Source organism: Cyclopterus lumpus, chromosome 15 (assembly GCF_009769545.1).
Source record: "Cyclopterus lumpus isolate fCycLum1 chromosome 15, fCycLum1.pri, whole genome shotgun sequence".
NCBI lineage: Eukaryota > Metazoa > Chordata > Actinopteri > Perciformes > Cyclopteridae > Cyclopterus > Cyclopterus lumpus.
Window position 1 is genome coordinate 9,707,332 of NC_046980.1, and position 21,544 is coordinate 9,728,875.

General features: G+C 39.2%; 1 protein-coding gene across 1 annotated transcript in view; it reads left to right on the plus strand.

Annotated features, from left to right (window-relative positions):
- Positions 1-20,933, plus strand: part of LOC117743968 (VPS10 domain-containing receptor SorCS1-like) — a 40,269-nt gene extending 19,336 nt beyond the window's left edge. Inside the window, exons 6-27 of the mRNA XM_034551974.1 lie at positions 190-254; positions 743-861; positions 1,199-1,288; positions 2,101-2,280; positions 4,237-4,383; positions 5,273-5,375; positions 5,581-5,657; positions 6,173-6,264; positions 6,427-6,534; positions 7,387-7,504; positions 7,634-7,767; positions 8,752-8,865; positions 9,438-9,609; positions 9,878-10,064; positions 10,698-10,831; positions 10,915-11,038; positions 11,756-11,868; positions 12,711-12,845; positions 15,395-15,494; positions 15,975-16,083; positions 17,087-17,241; positions 18,942-20,933. Coding sequence (XP_034407865.1) covers positions 190-254; positions 743-861; positions 1,199-1,288; positions 2,101-2,280; positions 4,237-4,383; positions 5,273-5,375; positions 5,581-5,657; positions 6,173-6,264; positions 6,427-6,534; positions 7,387-7,504; positions 7,634-7,767; positions 8,752-8,865; positions 9,438-9,609; positions 9,878-10,064; positions 10,698-10,831; positions 10,915-11,038; positions 11,756-11,868; positions 12,711-12,845; positions 15,395-15,494; positions 15,975-16,083; positions 17,087-17,241; positions 18,942-19,000 — 2,635 coding nt within the window. The 3' untranslated portion in view covers positions 19,001-20,933. The remainder of the gene's footprint in view (positions 1-189; positions 255-742; positions 862-1,198; positions 1,289-2,100; positions 2,281-4,236; positions 4,384-5,272; positions 5,376-5,580; positions 5,658-6,172; positions 6,265-6,426; positions 6,535-7,386; positions 7,505-7,633; positions 7,768-8,751; positions 8,866-9,437; positions 9,610-9,877; positions 10,065-10,697; positions 10,832-10,914; positions 11,039-11,755; positions 11,869-12,710; positions 12,846-15,394; positions 15,495-15,974; positions 16,084-17,086; positions 17,242-18,941) is intronic.
- Positions 20,934-21,544: the final 611 nt, after the last annotated feature.

A 21,544-nucleotide genomic window follows, 5' to 3' on the forward strand; every position in this document is an offset into this window, starting at 1 on the left:
ACAAAAAGTGATCATTAACGGACACAATGTCATTTTTGATGAACACAGTGTTATTATTAACAGAATGTCAATATATGTCAATATTTATGAACACAATGTCAGTATTAATGCACACAAAGTCATTGTTAACGGACACTTTCCTTGAAGCAGAAATCTTAAATGTCTTATCTTATTGTGCTAATGTTACAGGTCCAGAATAGGTTTAGACAAAGAGCAAGGAATGATTCACCTGGAGATCAGCATCTCTGATGGACGTGAGTGATACAATAATTTGATGTGCTTGGAAACCTAGAAACATGTCAAAACATCTGTTGTAATTGTTAAACCTTGAATTAAAAAACGAGAAAGAGCTTATTTTTTGCGACACTAAAACATGCCGCCCCATCTGCATTGGCTGCAGTGAGACTCTTCATACGATTACGCTAATTCATTTTTCAAGGGCCGACTGTGACTTGGCTCTTTTTATTGGCCACAGTGCAGAGATGGGGAACTTCCACAAGGCCTTCTGTGTTAATGCCCTGTCTCAGGGGAGATTGCCTCATTTGGCTGATGCTAACACACTGGGACAGCTTTCTCGCTCTGCTTTATCTATTAGTGAGAATAAAGATTGGCCTCCAACATTTAGCCTCTCTGGCTCTCTTAAAAGCATCAGCACAAGCTTGAACCTTGATGGTGGACTACAGAAGAATGTTTGTTTTTCCCTGTGTTATGTTTTTAGCACTAACTTCTTGCTTGCCCACAGGGTCACAGTACATCACGTGTAAACTTCAGAATTGCTCTGATGGCAACAAGGGCAAGCCTTTCCCTGGATTTATCATCCCTAATTCCCTGGTGGTTCAGGATGAATACGTTTTCATCCAGGTGGGTTTTTATTGCAAGGTCTGGCTTCATTAAAGGACAATTAAAAGCTGTAAAAACACTGCTTTCAATTGCATCTTAATGTACAGCCATGTTTTTAATTAACTAAAAGAGGCCATTATCCTGGGAAAGGATGGCATGAAATTGAAATCACAATGTTGTGTATTATACTACAGCTCCACTCTACCACAATGCACAATATCCGACTTAGTAGCAAACCCAGAGTTTTAATGGTGGCTTAAAGTGTTTGATACATGCTGTGAGCAAGCAGTGTGCACAGTCAAGTTTATGAATATTTACCTCACATGTGACTGCAAATTGCACTACATTGCTTTTGCAGGTGCCAGTAGGTGGTCAGTCTGTCCATTATGTGTCCTATAAAAGAAATGCTTTCTACCCAATGAAGCTTCCCAAGTACACTCTGCCAAAGGTAAGACTGATGGAAATCATGCAGTGTTTGGTGAGTTGAGCACATGCAGAGGAACACGCTACAGAACAAATACAGCATTACTTTTTACTGTAAAAACGCCATTTATTTCTTCAGGCTGTTTTGTGTCAGACAAATCCATTTGAGTTGTTTTCCCCACATTATTATCCTCCTGAAACTGTCTTCAGTTATGCATAATTACATCTTTAGATCATGCTTTTATTCAAGACTCAGGTATAGCTTTAATCATTTCCCCTCTCGTCCGAATCGACACATATTTACTTGAAAATATCTCGAGGTGCACAGTTTCCCAACAACTCTAAAGGAAATTTTTGAAGCAGAAAGGTCAATTTGCATTTGCACAAAAACATTGTTCTGCACTGTATCTCCCATTTGCTAAAAGCGCAGCAGGGTGGCTCAGTGGTTTTAGAGACCATGTCACAACAACAGCAGAGATGCCTGCAGTGTTGATTCGATCAGTCCGTCCGTCCATCCATTCGTGGATGTGTCAACATTTTCCTTGAGCAGGACACACATCCCCTACCTCACCTCACTCTGGAGAATGGATTCAGTAAAATTGAATGAAGCCTGTCTTCATTTTTAGTGCATGGCATGAAATTGAAGTCTAATCGCTGCTGATCCTGACCGAATAATGTCAAGAAGTGACACATCGCCAGCTTGCTGCTTGAGCTGTGTGGCCACTATGCACACACTGAAAAGCAGACTCACACTTTTCTGTTGTTGAGAGAACTCATTTGAGGTGGCTTTCAAAACCCTGTAGGCATCTACAGTGCTCATGAATTTCACGAATTTAGGACTTGCAGATAATAAGCACAGATGACAACCAGGTGGTGGCAGCGATTCAGGACTGGCACCAGAATGACTCCTACAACCTGTACATGTCTGAGTCCAGAGGGCTGTTCTTCACCTTGATGCTGGAGAACGCTGTGAGCAGTGGAGGACCGGAGGGCAACATCATGATAGACCTCTATGAGGTATAGTCATCCTTTACATGCTTTTATGTTTACATGCTTTTATGTTTTATATTCAGGCGGGCTGAACCAATTCAACTCACCGGCCTGGGTTTATACCTGCTGCGGTTTATAGGACGTGTATTTTCGTGTTTACTACCACAACAATCAGCTCCATGATAATTTGTGCAATTATACATTCACTTTTTTTTTTTTTTAAATGAAGACATACCTTATTATTATTTTTTAGGTCTGTACAATTTCAGAAAATGGTGGAAGTTGTTCATTGTAATCTCCTAGAGCCAAAGGTGAGGTATAAGAAGCCTTGTTTTATTAAAGGGATTGGCTTTACCGTTCCGAAACTCCAAATTGTTCAGTTAACAATAGTGTTAAGAGTAAGAAAAGCAGGACATTGTCACATTTGAGAAGCTGGAATATTTTAAGTGACTATATTAGTATATTTATTATCAATATAGTTGCTAGTTAATTTTCTCGCGACTGTCGCAGGTTGACACAAGAGAAGGAACTTGAAGAGCTCCCTTTTGTTTTATAGGAATTAATGGACGCATCTTTCACAATGTTCTGAACAAATGATTATTCAGACAAATATTGAACAGATGTATCAATAATGAGATTAGTACTTAGTTGTACACTTTAGTAAAGTACATTTTACTACATTTTAAACACATTTAAATTCCTGGTTTGGGGGCTTGAGCAATAACAAGAGACTGACAAGTAAAGAACCAACAGTCAGACTACAACTTTGCTTGACGTTAATCTGCCGTGCTTTCTCTGAGGGTAGCTTGCACTCTCTTGGATGTCCTCACCATGATGGAACAGATGTTGGTACATTTAATGTAGTGTCTCGTATCCACTTCCTGCCTGCTTTGATTATATTTTTCATGTGACAAAAAAAACAACATTTTGCAGGTTCAGTCTTCAGGTAACATATACAGAAGTTAAAGAAAACACTAGTGTCATGTAATAGTCATAATACAGGACAAATAGCAGCTTTGCCCTGAACATGTTATATCTGTGTTGACAGATGTGCTATGCAGTTTGCAGTGGCTGCACATGTATGCATCACTTTTGATTATCCTCATCTGCAGCCAGCAGTAAAAGCATCACATTGTTACAAAAACACACCTAAGATAGCCGTCAGCATTGGTTACTCTGACTGCTCACTGACCTCCACAGACATTTGTATGTGTAATGTTAAATATGAAGATCTTACCAGCTAGGGCAGAGAATCAGGATGGAAGGGGAAGTGTCTGCCGAAAGAAGTTGGATGTCAAGGATAGGTTACCTTTGCTGTCCAGAGCCCTTAGCTCACTGGGAATTGAAGGAGAAAAGAAGAGGACAGTCATTTGAGAGGCCACCTGCACAGCATAAAGAGCCTCTACATGGCTATGGCTGAACCATAGCCATGTAGAGGCCCCGGGTTGGAAGTAGGTAGTTGTTGCCAGCTGGACACATGCAGGGGTCTGATCGGCCTCTGCTGGGTCGAATGGGGGAGGGAGCGTGATGCTGAAAGAACCCGAAACAACCCGATGATCCCATGAACATCACTGATGATGTGTCCAGCAGCAAATATTAGTCTTTTTTTAAACTTACCTTTGTCCAAAAATATTCAGCTTCAATGACAAATAGAAAATATGAAATGGCGATTCTTTCTGTGGCAAAGATGTGTGCTCTTTAAATGGAAGAGAAATGGGAATAGGCGCACATGAGAGTCTGCATCAATGTGCACAGGAGAAGAAATATCTCAGGGCTGTGCCATATGTTGTTTTTGATTCAGCAGAGTCCTACAGATGGTCCAAAATAGTGCTCCCTGTGAGAAAAACTATCACTTTAAGACATCTTTTCCTCTCCGATCTAAGCCTTCAGCTTTACTTAAGTCTTAATAATTTACGGTTATTGTTTTTCCCTCCCTTTTTTGCTATTTCCCCCCCTACTGCTCTCCGTATTTTATGATCGCAGGTTGCCGGGATTAAAGGGGTGTTCCTGTCAAATAAAGTTGTGGAGAACCAGGTGAAAACTTATATCACATACAACAAGGGGAGAGACTGGCGTCTTCTTCAGGCTCCAACAACCGATCTCCAGGGAAACAAGGTCTATTGTGAACAAGTAAGTGGGCCACTGACAATAAATAGATTTGGTTATTTGGATTCCCATTATCTTCTAAAATTATAGATATACTGTAGATATAGATACATCTACAGATATATCTATGTATCTAATTTGATCTATCTCTCTCTCTCTCTCTCTCTCTCTCTCTCTCTCTCTCTCTCTCTCTCTCTCTCTATATATATATATATATATATATATATATATATATATATATATATATATATATATATATATATATATACATATATATATATATAATTTGTTCTTTCTGTGTTATCATGGGAAAAGGTGGTCCTGGAGACACCTACTGTAGCAGAACTATACCACAGAAGCAGTTCTGAGTACTTTGGCAGGTGTTTCTATTTCTGACCACAGTCTGAGCTCAGTGCCAGAGGGAAGTGCATGGACCATTAGTTAATTTTATTTTATTAATTCTAAAGACAGGTTTTGGTACATGGCAGAGAGAAAAAAGCTTTACATTATCATATGGTGACAAGAGAAGATAATACTAAAAGACATGGTTTAGAAAATAGGAAAGAAACACTCATAATAATTTATTTATCATTGAATTGTATTTTAGCCATAGTAATATCAACCGTAATAACTGAAAATACACATGTTGATGAACTCTCTTTTCAAAACTTCAATATTGAGTCAGTTTTATGTGTGGAGACTTGGTAGTGTATCATTATATTTCCTGTTTTGTATTTACTTCTTTAACATATTTACCACATTCTTACAAACTGCTTTTCGTGTTTAAGGATTAAAATAATGATGAATTCAAAATAAATTCAGGCCAGTTATATGTGAACCAGGTCTGTATCAAGCCTTTCAATTTCCCATGTTGACTTCAGAAAACTAATTCCCTTGTGTTTGTGCTTTGCAGCCTTACTGTTCGTTACATCTACACCTTCACGTGTCAGAGAACCCTTACACCTCGGGAAACATCGTCAGCAAAGACTCAGCTCCAGGGGTTATAATAGCGTCAGGTGAGGAGATCATTGTTTCTCTCAGTTGATTCTGTTCTTTAGTTCAGTTCTCCAGACTGAAATGAAATCAATCTTTCCTGCATATCTGATTTATGTTACATTGGTGCAAAGAATAACACAAATATGTGTGTCTTGTCTGAATAAATGTTAAAATTCAAAAAAGCAACTGTACTAAAAATAGTGCTATCCTACCTTTTGTAACCAGGTGTAGTTGGACCTGAGCTGACCAGTAATAATGTCAGTATTTTCATCACGTCTGATGCTGGAAACAGCTGGAGAGAGGTACAGTAGGATAACTGTAAGACTGGTCCCTGTGTCATACGTTTCTGCAACAGCATTTCTTTTGTACATCACTTGATCTGAACTACTTAAAAGCTTATTTGATAACGGTTGTTCTTTCCCCTGAACTTTCCTTCAGTATAATATAATTTATTTTGTTTTCACGACTTTAGTCAGGCATTAGCTCATTTAGGAACAGGAATGTGAGCTTTCAGTGCCATCTTTCAGCTCCCGCTTTTCAGTTCTTGGGGAAGAAATAAAGAATTGTGGTTTGACAAACAGCCTCGTGAAGAAGTGTGCATCTCTGATCTGTAAAACAAAATAAACCAAAAGGAGACTACAGAGGCAAGAAAAGCAACACTCGCTTGAAGCTTTTGTTCATTCACACAGAGAACAGCTGGGTTTATACTTGTTTAATGTGTAGGTGCAAGCGTGTCCCGGATGTTGTCATTGGTGTACACTTTGTGTACACTTAATTGTTCTCTGGTGTGAGGAAGTGAAGCTGGTTGTGTCTGCAGGTTTTTCAGGAAGAGTACAGCGTGTTTTTCCTGAATCAAGGAGGATCTCTGGTGGCCATCCGACACACACCTCTTCCAATTAGACACATTTGGTAAGGCTCTCCAAGGGTGCACCCAATATATATAGAGCCTATAGACTATATTCATTCTTCAAACAAGGAGTGAGGCTGCTTTTCTGCTGAGTATTTTTGTACTGAATTCAACTCTATTTGTGGCTAGTCTGTCTGTGATCCAACCATTGTTCTCTCCCCCAGGCTGAGTTTTGATGAGGGCAGAAACTGGGACAAATACAGCTTCACCTCCTCTCCACTCTATGTCGATGGGGTGCTGGGAGAGCCTGGAGAGGACACCCTCATAATGACGTAAGATACCAAGGAATCAAAAGGAGCTCCTGTGTTCCTAGTTTGTTAATTATTGCTCTGAGTAATTAGATATAGCCCCAATGAAAAGTTAGAAGAGCAGATGTCCTCAACATCTACGCAAACTTTGAGAGAACATTGTTGGCAAAATATAATTAGATTCTTTATTACTCCTCAAATTACAAGCAAATGTCTGTCTATTGGTCAACAATGTTGGCGGAAATGTGGGGCAGTAAATGTAGACCATTCCCATATATTTTGTCTATGCCCGGAAATTGTACAGTTTTGGAGAAATGTCCATAAGGTTACTGTCAAAATTCTAGGCTATGACAGACCTAAGTCCTGTATGTTTCTTCACAAGATGGATGGTTGAAAATCGTGACGGATATACATGATATGGAAGTGTTAACTCACAGAATAAGAGCTCAAGAGGAGCAATGTCGTGAGAAGTGGGCGAAATGGACAGTGTTTACACGTCAACGATAACACAAGAAAAGAATGCTTGAATGGTTATCAGGATTTAAGTTTTTGAGAGGACAGAGCAAACCAGACCCCCTTTATTTGTTGTTGTTATTTTTACATGTTGTTCATTTCTGTATATATATATATATATGTATTCTATCTGTGGTGAAAAGACAAAAATAAAGTGTAAAAAAAAAAAAAAATCGGAGTCTATTCAAGGTGATTTTGAAAGGGTTTCATGAGCCCAATATGTAGAGGGTTTCTCAACCCACAGAGGATTATGGATTAAAGTCAGTGTATTAAAAATATACAGATGTTTAGTGAGTTTTTGTTATTTTAATTGCCCCCATATACCAAATGTGTTGACCATGCATTTCTGGCTTGTTTGTGCAGAATATTCGGTCATTTCAGTCATCGATCTGAGTGGCAGCTTGTCAAAACTGACTTCCGGTCCATTTTTCAACATCGCTGCACATCTGAAGATTACATGACATGGCAGTTACACAATGAGGTAAGCTGCCACTCGGTGATCAAACCCAAGTGAATCTCTTTGATTCAGTCACACAACAAAAAGCATGATGGTAGACAAAAAAAAGGATGATGGACCTCAGAAATGATTATGATGCATTATTCATCACAGGGCGATGTGTGCATCATGGGAATGAAGAGAATCTTTCAAAAACTGAAAGCAAACGTTCTATGTGTCAAGGCCAGAAATCAGTATATTTCCCAGATGTCAGATTCCTGCCCATGCACAGAGGCAGACTTTGAGTGGTGAGTTCCCTGCTCTGCAGCTCCTCTTTTCATTTCATTAAGTCCAATACAAAAATCTTTATCAATCTCCAGAGGCAGAGTCTGTGAAGCAAACCTAAGGCACACCAGGAGGAGTGTTTGAAGAGTTATATTTGATGATTTAGAGCTTGTTATTCTTATTTCTGTTATATTTCTATCGACTTAGGCTGCTAGTTAGACTGTGATTGAAAAATATGCCATGAGTTGTTTTAACACTTAGTTATGAATAAGCTTTATAAACGATTGGGGTTGTATTCAATAATCCAATATAAATTAAAAAAACAAACAAACAGGGGTTTAATGTAGTAAACATGAAACATTAAATGTGTTATACAATTTAATAAACTACAATTAGCATGGAATAAGACAGTAATGACCATATCATCATAACCCAATTTAACTGACAGAAGATGACTGAAAATATTGAAGCCCAGCCCCAACATTCAAATATGTGATAGCAGTAGATTTCTGCATCTTACTACTTATATCAAGTGCACTTGAATAGGTTTGAATCATGAATTAAACAAAAGCCTATATTATTTACTTCTGTATGTCAACAAGTGTCACTTCAAGTAATACTTCTTGAACCTCTGTATCACTTGACTTTATCTCATATTGTTTTTGTTTTATCTCACTGGCGTATTACGCTTTCTAACTCTGAGACTGTGACTCTCTAAACATGATGAAAACAAATGTGACAGATCACTCTGACTTTCTCGAGGTATAATTATACTTTGTATAAACACCACGCACAACCCTTTTTTATGTTTTAGATGTTTGATACATAAAACATCAAGTCTCAAATTCTATGAGCTGCTGTGCTGTGAAAAGTTTTCTTCAGCCGAGACAATGTTTTTATTGTGTATGATTCTTCTTGAGCTGAGTAATTCCATTTAATATTTTAAATGAACGATAACTAATTTAAGTGTTTCTTTTTCCTTTTTTTTCCTGTTCCAACTGAAACAGCGACTATGGGTTTATAAGGCAGATTGATGGGAGCTGCACTCCGGCTTTCTGGTTCGTCCCTACGCCAACATCCAGAGACTGCATCACCGGGGACAGCTTCCTCAACACCACGGGGTACACCTGATTCCTTTGTGGTGACAATGAGCAAAGGCAGCAGTTGGTGTAAAATATGTCCTTGGAAACTTTCAAGCTCAACTTTCTTTAAAATCACCTGCTACTCTGTGGAAGAAATAGTTTGTGCCGGCTTACAGACTATCGAAGAAAGCTTCTTAACCTTCAGAACAGATAAAAAAGGAGGAGGATTGGAGGAAAATCACAACACAAAGAAAATTACAAATTGATGTAAGGCTAACCTACGAACTACCGGCCGCAATAAGCCGACAAAACCTGAACACCAAAGTGCTGCAAAAAAAAAAGGGCTCGAAAAAAACTCTTAGCGAGTGGAAAATTCAAAATTGCTCAAATTTCAACATTTTCATAAAAGCTATCAAACAAAAGTTTGATAACAATTAATGGCTAAATTGAGCTCATCTATGAGAGTGTGGTAGACAAAAAAAAGTTTACGAACCACTGTTGTATATCTATAACAGATGTCTTCCTGTGTCCATCCATCAATTCCACTCATTATACTGTATGTCTGCTTATACACTTATCTGTGACTTTTCGGGGTCTTTAATCAATTCCAGATATCGCCGGGCTTTGTCTAACAACTGCACTGAGGGAACACTGTTGAAGTACAGCCCCAGGCGACAAAAGTGTCCCAGTCAGGCCCCCAGGGGCCTCCAACTCTTCACCAGTGAGGGGACACTGGTAGCAACCCTGGAGAGGAATGTCACTTTCTTGGTCTTTCTGGAAGAGGTGCTGACTTTCACTTTATCAAAGCAACAGTAGTGTGTATTACAGGGTGACACTCGTATGCGTTATGCTTTTCTGTGATGTTTTGTATATTGAGACACTGTCAGAGAGGCTGAAGCACCAGCGCATCCAATAAATATGCAGTGACATGATTTACCACATGACCTCTTTGTAGATAGTAGGGGAAATGCACTCTGTTAAGTGTCTGTGAGGACACTGAACAAACAAGAGACTGCAGTGTGAGTGACAGAATTGTGTTTTCTTTTGGAAGGGTCTCGGCTCCATGACAAGTATAACAGTGGACTTTGGCGACGGCACAGCGATATCGTATGTTAACATCAGCTCCATCGATGACGGGGTCAAGCATATCTACAGTAAAGTTGGCATCTATCAGGTTTCTGCAACAGCGACCAACACTCTGGGCTCTGATAGGGTGATGCTCTATCTCCACGTCTCCTGTGAGTTAAATAATTGGTCATCTAGAAGTGAAGGCTAGAACATTAACATTTGTTGGATTATTCTTTCATTGATCTTTGAATGTAAACACTTGCCCTTTTTCCTCCAGAATACTCTTTGTCTGCATTATTTTAATCATTTGTGTAATATCCCTTTACTTCTTCTCATCACCTGCACACATAAGATGAACATTTTAGGCACTAACCTAGTCTTACTTGACTAAGTCATGGCTTTGATCCTTTAGCACAGCTAATTGAAGACTCTCGGATCCAACAGCCTGTTCAAATAGGTCTAAACACTTGAACTTGTCAGCCGTTACAAAAAACAAAAATAATAATAATTGCTGAATTGACACTTTGACAAACATGCTCACAACTCTTCTGTAATTTCAATATCGGCTCATCAAACCGAGACTACAGCCAAAATCTCCGTCCAAAGTTTTGAGTGTCACTCCCCCTGCGTGGGCATACAATACAGCGGTTTGTGGTTTCCTTTGAAAGAGAAGTGCATCTGTGGTCAGTTTGAATTCAGCTCATTGTAACGCTCATTGAGAAATGTATTATCAGCCACATTCTTAGAAAAATGTTAGTATATAGTATAGTATATAATTATATATTCATTTTTTTCCTCTCAAGGTCAACTTGAACAGGTCCAGCTCTCGGCTCCTTCAGTGGTCGTCAAGAACAAAGCAGTAAACCTCTCCACGGTGTTACGGCCCAGCAATGTGGGAACAGTCAGTTATTACTGGTGGTTTAATAACAAAACAGAGGTCAGCTTCACTTTTGTATCCTCTTCATGTAGCCCGTTTACTGAATGGCACAGTCACAGCACATCTCTCTCTTTGCCTTTCAGCCCGTTGTTACGCTGGACGGAGCGATGTCCTTCACTTTCTCCAAGGAGGGAAGTCACACCGTCACTGTTCAGGCTTCGGTTGGCAATATTGTCCATGAGGACCAAATTACTGTGGCTGTTTATGGTAAACTCAACACACACAGAGATCCTCTAAATATAATTATTGAATTGAACATAAACTAGTCCATTTTGTGTAATTATATTGAGAGGGAATCAATAAAAGTTTTGAAGTTGTTTTCTAGCAGAGCTTTAATGGCATTCATCAGTGGATGGTTTGCTTAGTTTTCATGATTATGGTTTAGTTGTTATCACGTGACCTGAGAGTATGGAATTTGGCCACATCTTAACTGGTGGACGAACTCACTCAAATCACTGATTACGGCGATGAGATGAGGTAAGTGGACCTTTTCAAAGTCAAGAATGAACCTTCAAGGTCAACATTAAAGCCATTTAAAAAATGCATTCATTCCTTCTGAGTGGAGCTTGTGAAATTACAAACAGCCAATAACTCACACCTACAAATCAAATTAATTGTAAACATTATTTTTCTTTCTCTTTGCCGACATATCGGACATTTAACATTTAGCTTAATGAAGAATTACATATACATTAAACCATCAAAACAATAGCACATATAACATGGACAAAGGAAGTGTGACAAAGAGAATTCTTAAGTGTGTAGTACCAAAAATATATACGCAGCCACACACACACACACACACACACACACACACACGCACACATACATTAATTATAGTAAAACTTCTGTGACTCCTCTAAAAATCAATTCAATACATACATAAATATATGTATCCGAGGTCTGAATTTAATCTCTTTTCAGATTATTTTCGGTCACACGTTTTGGGCTTTTCTTCTAATTTGGACGAGCTGAACCCCGGCGTGTCTGAGTGGAGAGAGGACATCAGCCGAGTGGTGAAGAGCAACATGGTTCAGGTCCGCTATCTTTTATTATAAAGACTATAACACAATCAATCAGGAGTGAACTGAACTCCTCATTCAGATTCTGTCAATAAGCAGCTTTGCACTAACTTGAAACTCAAGTCTAATAAACCAATGACGCTTCCATTCTTTGCGATGCTGCGTTTGTAATGTATGCACGTCGTCTCGTGTCAAGTGTTGCACTCCGCTTACTGCAGTGTGTTTAACCTCAATTGCTGTCTCACAGTAATGTGAACCTTGATAGTGCACTTCACCTGAAATCATTACAACAAGTACAACCTTCCAACTGAACTTGTTAAAGGGGGCAGTAAACGCACCACCGTGGTAGTTGCCATTTGCTCCCTAAAGAGCTGGATGCCATTGCCTTGAGAGAACACCAAAACCTCAAGTAAAGAACTTAACTGTGGTTAAGTGCATCCGGCTTCCCCTCTCAGACACTGTGGGGATGTCAAAAAGCAGCAGGTTATGTAAAAGACCTGGATACTGAGATCTATATATATCCTACAGTAGCCCCTCAGTATGAAACATTCACTTTGACCTTCTGTCTTGTCAGATATTACCATGGTTTACACTGGGAAACTGACAGGAGACCTCTGGTTACGGCATACATGCACTAAAAGCTTTGGCCTTTACCAAAGACTGTCAAATTGAGCTTGCATGTTTCAGTTGATCCGTGCATTATATCTTGACAGTGACTGGTACTTAGGCAAATGATATATGAAGCAGTGAGCCATGAGAATGCACTCATTAATACAGAGCCGAAGCAGAGAATATCACTCCAAACACTTTCAATTATAAAACCCTTTTTTAATGATGTTTTGTTGTTATCATTAAAGGTCACAGGAATAAATGAGGAGCAGCTCCTGGTCACAGTGCTCCCAGGTTTACCAACAACAGCAGAGATTTTCATCGTTCCGGAAAAGAAGCCGAGAGACGGGGACATGGATGAAAAGTGGGCACACCTGGATCAGGTACTGTCATCAAATTATTTGAATGGCCCTCTGCAGATGTTCGTGACGATGTGGTTTTCTGTGATAATTAAAGTAAGCAGAAGATGTCAAAAGACTCTCTAGCGTCTCGAGAGAGGTTATCCATGCAGGATATGTCTTTTTTATTTGGAGTGCCATACAACACAATAGAGTGATCAGATTGAGCTTTATTGAAGAGGTATTTTAATGTGTGGACATTTCTCTCAGCAGAAGGTTACATCTTGTTTGAGTGGGTTGACATTTGCAACACAATATTTGTACAGAAGCGTGGCCTTCTAGTTAGATGTTAAAATAAAATCAGGTTGAATACAAAGGTACATTTCTCTTTGCAATGTATTTCACCAACTGTTGTAGTCCAGTCTTCCTTTGTTGGCTGCAAAGCACTTAGCGTCGCTTTTAGGGAATATCTTGTGCCATATGTTTATCAATGATTACGTCCTGGTATAATGTAAAAATGAGTCATCAACCTCTATTAATCATGGGGTTTGTGAACTTGCCAATATCAGTTGATTTGAATGGATTTCCCATATATTACTGCAATCATCCTCAATTATCTCACTAATCACTGATTATTCTCCAGTTCTGCTATAAAGTGTTTGACATGTTCCATGCTGAATATTTGAAACTTGTGTCTACCTTCCAGGCCGCCATTGGTTGGTACTTGTATATACTTAAAACTTGTTTTTCCTTGAGGCAGTACATCACAATGAGCATCATGTCCACATTTATTTTTGTCAAAGTTGCATTATTTTTGCATGGTAACACAGCTTTAAGTGCAGCTTTATTTGGCAAGTCTGCACTCCTTCACAGTGCAACAATAATGGCCCGTTTGACCAAAATAAATGCAGACATGACACTCACTGTGATGGATTACTGGAGTCAAGCAAGTTTAAAGTCTTTGCAAATGTATTTTGATACCATGGTGAGATGATTGGACACCCTGGCTACATGGTGCTGTAGGAAAAACGCTATGTTATTCTTTGGAAAAGGTCGGCAGTAATGAGGAGTGAACATTTTTTGTAGTAATTGGGGTAAAAGATGCAAAAAACTCTGGTATGGTTCATTAAGTGAAAACACACACAGAGAACAAGAGGAATATGTTTTGTTATTAGCATGCAGGCACATAGGGTAATCTCATATAGCTCCATGAGACATCCTCCTCATTTAGTTTTTGAGTAAACCCCTTTTGATCCCCCTCGTCCCCACACACACACGGACACACACACACACACCCACTTTGAATTTCCATCCCTCCTAAAGAGTAATACATAATGTCAACACTAGAGGGCAATATCTTCCCATGTAAAGGGACTACAACAGCATCCAAGTATCGGTACACATTGTAGACTCACTGCTACCTTTTAGAAGTTTGGAGGCTTTCCGTAAACTTGTGACGATAACAAAAAAAACATAATAATTGTAAGTCCTGATGCTTAATGTTTGTTATTATTTTTCCCTCGGCAAAATATGATTCTTCAAAAGGAATCTCTTCGCATGTAAAAACATGAACGCTATCAAATATGTAAACAAAACAATAACGCAGCGTTGTTTTTTAGGCACCAGCTAAACTAAAGCTGATGCATTCCTCATAACGAATAGGACCTCAATGTATCACAAGTAAACATCATTTTGCTGGCTCACAGTCAGTCTTGAACTGAAGTTAATAGATATTTAATTACATTGATGCATCATAATTGGCAGCATCGAGAAAGGAGACAAACTGGGGCAGGCGGACAAATTGGGAATTAAGGAGATGTATTTATCTAAAGCCTGTCTGATTACCTGGCAGAACCGCACAGACAATAGAGTAATAAATCTTCAGTCCAGCGCTCTCATCTCGAGTGAATGACTTGCAACGTGGATGCATTAAGTGAGCGTGTGCCCACACTTACACACATGCATGTGGTGAGTGTATGTGTGGCACAGCTTATTAAAATGTGTAATAGATTTACTGACCCTGATATGCCACTAGAACAAAAAGTAATTATTCATACTGTGTAGAGCAGTCTAATTTTAACCAGTGGAAAGATTTTTAGAAAGAGCAAGATGGAATTAGTGAGGCATGGCTAAGGACTCCAATGGGCTCTGGGAAGGCATCTTGGTCTCCTGTTCAATGACTGCTTCATCTTGGTGTGAAAACAGGGGCACTTGAGGCACTTCAGGGAGAACAATTAAAAGAGCAATTTTCTGATATTAGAACACTTTGATTTCCAATAGCGTTGCCTCACTGAACTTTACATTATTAAGTTGTATCTTCTGGAAATACTGAAAAATAAAAAATAAAAAGGTAAGAAATCCTTTTACCCGGTAGGGTTTCCATCGCCATATACACTTTTGCCGGGTTTGGATGCAGCAGGTTTTGGTTTTGTGTCATATCAACGTTTTCTCCTCTTTAGAAGGAAGCAACAATTCTGATTCATAATTCAGGCTGTTAGATGAAATGAGTGCGGGTGAAATATTGATGATTGTGGAATATTGCTGTGCAGCCGCTGCTAACTGTGTCTTCTCTGCTCCATCACTCCTCCTCATAGCTTGCTCAGGTTCTGCTAAGTGCTTTGAACCAAGACCTCATCCAGTTCACACTCAAACCGGGGGTGCAGGTGAATGTGTACGCCACGCAGCTGTCTCCAGGTGAGTCTGCTGCCTCCGCCACACTCCTACTCCAACAAATGGAACTCCCATCCTTTTTTTTAGGAGAGGGTTGCATTTCAGGTGGTTGTGAGGCCAGACTTTGTGCAATCCTTCTAGTTTCAAGATGAAGATGACTACTACGTCTACATGTTTTGAAATGTAATCTGAAGTCTCGACTGTTTTATGTGTATTATTGTATTATTGGTGCATTGTTGTTTTTAATAAATGTAAACGCCCGGGAGCGAAGTGTTGATAGTGAGGAGATTATCCTGGATGAAGTATACTAAGAAAAGAAGACAAAAAGTTGATTGGATATTAGCTTTCTCAGTCACGATTCTTGATTATTGTCAGCATAATAAGACAGCGGTGATCTGCATTGTTATGTCATTTATATTCATGAGATTTTGTTTTTTTAAGCATTTATCCTCATTTGGCCTGCATGTGCACTCAATTCTTCTTGAATGTCTTTCTCCCTCAAAGCTCCTCTTGTGGACAGCAGTGATAGTGGTCACAGCGGAACTGCAGTCATCATGCTTGTGTCAGTCGTACTGATGGGCTTGGCTGTCTTTGTAATATATAAATTTAAAAGGTACAGTATAATGGTCATAATATATTTGGACTTGTGTGACGATCAGTCCTCAGATTTTCAGGTGCAATGATAAAATAGATGTTATTGTTTTTTGTGTGTTTGCATAACAACCCTTTTCGGAGTCAGCCCCATTATCTACTAGCGAGCATCTCGCTCCTAACTCCAAAAACTTTCCCGAAGTATTCAGGCTCCATATATCTCTGAGTTATGGACACCCGCGACACAATAATAGCTTGAGGAATAAGACAATTCCCCTCTGTCTCAATCTGCAGAATATTACAGGGAATGACAGTCTAATCAATTCCTCTAGAGTGCTGAATGGCTGTCAGAGTCCTGCAGTTATCAATATTCATCTATCTGACAATGTGAGGGTTGACCTTTCGGAAAATGCTAAACACAGCCATCCAAGGTGAGGCATACTCTGCAGAATGGCAGGAAAGGTTGAGGAGATAAGCCCTGAGACAACATATATTATACAGTGAGGGACATACAGTAAATAGCATCCTCTGCTGCAGGTAATCCCATGCCAATCATAGAGGAATGCTTCAGTTCCTCTGTAGTTTGCAGGATGTTACTAATTATGAAGTAAAGCATTACTTAACTTTCACTTTCCAAGATCTTAATTACAACATTAAATTCAACTTTTTGTTTCTAAAGCTGCCACAAATGTCATCGCACCAGCTGCGGCACAAAATCACAAGGGGAGACTGTGAAATTAGAAATGCAAGATGTTAGTTTTTTAAGTGGAATTGTGGGTGCATCTGAGGGGATGAAAAATTGATTGAAAACGGAGGTGAACAATATGGAAGTGAAAGAGCAATGCCCAGTGGAATGTGAAATGCCCTAGTTTCCAGCTTTCAAGCAATCCTCTCACATCCTTAACAGTTAAAAATAGTGTGTGACACATTATGCTTAGTGGAAGCATTAGTGAAACAGACCTGATGGCAGGTTTCCATTAGCTTGCCTTTTTTTAAATCTTCCCCCCTCACTGCATGACCTCCAGGAAGATCCCGGGCATCAACACATATACAGCAGAGCAGCCTGACAAAGAACAAGAGGTCATCCCGACAGTGACCTCCATAGACGTCCCAAACCCTGAGGGGGACAAGCTGACCTCACTGGATCATGTCGATGTACAGTTGAACTCAAAAGGCAGAGGTAATTATGTGTTTCCCTTTAAGCTATAGCTATTCCTCAAGAATATACAAGGTTTCTTCTCATTGTTATTTTTAGATTTTTTATGTTGGACTATTCTTGATTGTAGTGTTTTATTCTATCGCTTGTCAACGTAAGTATTCCGTCTGTGGTATTACACCTAAACATAATCCTCCCTTGCATTGTTCTCAATGCAACACAAGTTGTTGGTGTTCTGGTCATAAAGACTGCAGAATTAATTCATCCTAACGACAAAAAGAACATTTTCTCTAATGGTATTTGGTGGTAGTGGTTTTATTTGCCAAGCTTTTGAGATATGCAACTGTTTCATTAGTATAACGTTGTTCCTTTACAAACTGTTCACAGTGACACATGATTAGTAAAGCCGTAAGTGTACAGTGACATTACACTGCATCCCTTCAGTTGAAGCCCACATCATTAGCATGAAAATACTACAAGGATGCTTTTCCTGTTCCGTTGCGTGTCCTGGACACTTGTTTTTTCTTGCAAATTTGCAGAAACTGTGATGCACCGTGTTTGAAAATGTAGGGATTATTCTTGTTAATTAGTACAAAAGACTTGAGTTGGCAAAACATTTATGTCAGCCAGTTACTCATTATTATTATTATTATTACTTGGAGAAAAAACGGCAGATGAAAGGAAAAAAGCCTTTAACCAGGATAACCTTTTAAGCTCGTAAACATTTCTTTACTTTACTCTGCTATTTGATGCTCAACATAACTATTTATTGTTTGAGAGTACGTAGAAGTACATATAATGTTTGAACTGATGATTTTCTTTTGGCTTTGTGTATGATTTAATCAGTAGTTATATTTAAAAATATAGCAGCAAACTTCCTAGCAATGTGCAATACATTTTTAATGTTCACTATTACTCTACCAGACTACATAATCACTCACATAAACCACACGCAGTTTGACTATTGCTCTGAAAATGTTCATTAGCATACCAAAATTGCACTACCACCTCTCTGTGTAGCGGGGGAGTTTGGGGCAGTTCGATCAAGCAGAAGGCTAATGTGACCTTTACCTGAACATTGTTTCTGAAAAGACCTTGTTGTTTCAATAGTTATGGTTATAGTTACATATCTCAAGGATTATGTGAGAACATTTTTATTTGTTTTTTTTTAAATTGCATCAACTGACTCTCAAGTAAAGCAAATAAAGTTGTCAAAAACGTTGCATATTAAAAACTGCACCGCCGAAGAGGAACAATGGTCACAAAGTTGAAGCTCACTGAGAGGAAACCGATACGTGATATTCACCTATTGTTAAGTACTGATGCTATTCCTCCTGCCCCTGTATTGTCATACAGCAGTTACCAAGACACGTTATTATTATGTGCAGTATATTGATCTATTTGCCAACCTGAGTTTGTCAAAGTGAGCTATCAGTATTCACAGGTAAGTGAAGCGCAATCAAGTTCAAGCTAAAGTGATGAGAATGTCCGGGTGAATTATTTGACCCAATAAAAGCATTAGTGCATCAGGAAAGTAGCGGAGTGGTGAAAGCATTTTCATCAAGAAATATCTCTGTGTTTCCAGTTGATTTACTTCTAAACAATCGACCCATCCGAGATAAATGTGTTTGCCTGCAAAAATACACCCCTATGCAAATGGTTACATAAAATTCCTCCTCTGTTTCTTTCCTCTTTTTTTTTTTTATCCCCCCCCCCCTTGTCAGGCTACCTGCCATCTCACACTGCCATCAAGCTCTCTGATGAAGCGCCCCGTGTGTTTTAATGTTGGGAGTCTATGACCAACTCGAAAGCAATACATCTTCTTTGGCAGTTACTTCCAGCAAGCTATGAAACCACGGTCACAATGGATGGTCTCGAGTGTTTTGCTACCCATGCATGGACGGACCAGTTCACACTGTGCTGCCTAATCCCTCCGAGGAGAATGTACAGATTTATACTTGCTTCTTGAAAAGGGACACTTTTTGACTGAAAATACTTGTATTTTTGCAAGGACATTGATCTTTTTATGTAAATAATGTACATCCACAATGGGAGAGGTGAAAGGTATTTGTCTCAGCTGGTTACAGCTGAGTCTGCCCAAATATGAAAATATCATGCAGCGGGGCAGAAGTGATGTATAATAATATCTCAAAATATGTTCCTATTTCTGTTCTCTGGGTTTGTGTTTGTGAAGTTTACTTGAACTATGTGGAAATAAGCTTATCTGATTAAGACAGTGAGGGAAGCAGATTCATTAAGCTCTGTACAATCAGTAAATCTTATCACCCGATTCCCATCAAATGAAAGCTTGCAATATCCAGGAGATGAGGGAGGGCTTCTTGTCCCAGATCTGTGTATTCCATCAAGCCCGTCTCTCTGCTGCTCAAAATGTTATATATGTCATAACAAAAATAACAACAGAAGATTAAAGGGGAATATATTAGACCGGTATATACAGTAGACGAGAAACAATCCCTCTTGTGTAGGAGACTCAAATAAGTCATTTTAGTGACAGTGGAATGGACGCTAACATGATCAATGTTAAACCTACTTTAAACAGATTATACACCAATTTCTAACCTAAATCATGCATATGGATTATGTGCGCAGCGTCATTCTTACATTTGATTGTTTTACAGTAAATTTGACTGTTAAACAACGCAATTACTTTTCAATTTTGTGCTTCGTACTTATTTGTTGCCCAGAGCATTTCTTGTACCTTCTGGTTTCTATAAATAGAGCTAAATGTAAGTCTTCAGAATAATTCCTGTGTTAACAAAGACGCTACGGTTTACAGCCGCAAACACATACTGTGGTGCAGTAAAAAGTGCCAGATCTGTATTTTAATTAATTGCTTATTTGTTTAAGACTCATTAGCTATTTGTTTGTGAGATATACCACCATGAAGTTAAAAGACTTGTAGCTCCTTGACACAGTTACATAATTCACATGTTTTTTTTCTTTGAACTGAGCTCACTGCGAAGGTTACAGGAAGTACGGCAACCCCACAACCACACCAGGTCTAAATGGAAAGATGTTCTCATCTCACACACTTTTAAATTTATTCTGGACTGTTTATCTACCACGAAGTTACCAGCATCTCCACCTGGCATTTCCTCGGGAGCCTGCAGTCTGTTCTAGGTGTGCCCTCGAGGACTCGGCAGATTTGTTCATCTCCTTTGCTGCAAGGGACATGGAGATAGAGAAGACGTATCTCCTGTCAACAAGGCTCAGCCTACGCACAGAGCTTTGGTCAGCTGCTGTCTCTTTGGGATAAGCACTGAAGTTCTTCTTCATCCGACTTTTATTTTTTAAGTGTTGTCAGCATCATATGTCAGTAAGACAAATGGACTGGAGGCTTCTCCATACTTCTTTCCTCCTTGAGCCTGAAGCATCAATACACTCTTTCTCGTCATCGGGCGAACGCTGTCTCTCCACAAGCGATCATCGGAGCGTTTTCTTTTCGAGTCCCAATAATCAACCTGTGAATAGGATTGTGAACATATTTGCATGATGATTTTTCTTTCCTTCTTCAAGATAGTAAATCAAATGTCTTAATAAGAAGAAGAAGAAATGTAACGTGAAGTGTAGTATTTTCTGTTTCTCAAAGGCTGAACAGCTCATTTATTACAAGTGACTTGCTGTTATTGTGTTTTTTCATTTGATCTCGCAGAAGTAACCATGGTTGCGGAATAAAGCAGAAACATTAATGCAGTACGGCGGATTGTTAAAAGTCATTTCCCAAAAGCATAAACTGCTTTCTTTTTTTTCCGCTGTCTGTTAAAATCCATGTAGTTGTTGACTGCAGCAATGAATGATGTTTAACCTTTGGATTTATTCCATTTCATATGACCCAAACTTGTCGTTTTGATTGACGGGCACTCTGAATCAAATTTGTATTTTGTTCTGCTTTATCTCTAACAAGTGTTGTTCAGCACACTGAAAGTTTCAGTTCATCCATTTGCATGTTACAATGGGGCCGAGCAGGAGGACAATGAATAGCACCAAGTAGCCTGCAGTGATTCTAATGGGCTAGTTCCTCGGCTCTCCTACTGTGCAACAAATTAATTATTATCTCCAGGAAATTGTCACAAACACACACACCCGTGCGCAATCAAGGACGTTTTTTCACAGAATGGGTAGCACCTTGAATGAAAAATGTCCCCCAACAATAACCTCACAGCAATATTGTGTTAGCCACAGTGTGAAAATTGGATGAGCATGTTTCCTTTCATTGAGTGCTACATTAGTGTCTGGCTGCAGCGAATCATCCATTAGGGATTGTCACCGTTCAATTTGATTGTGCACCGTTGAACATCCCAGGGCA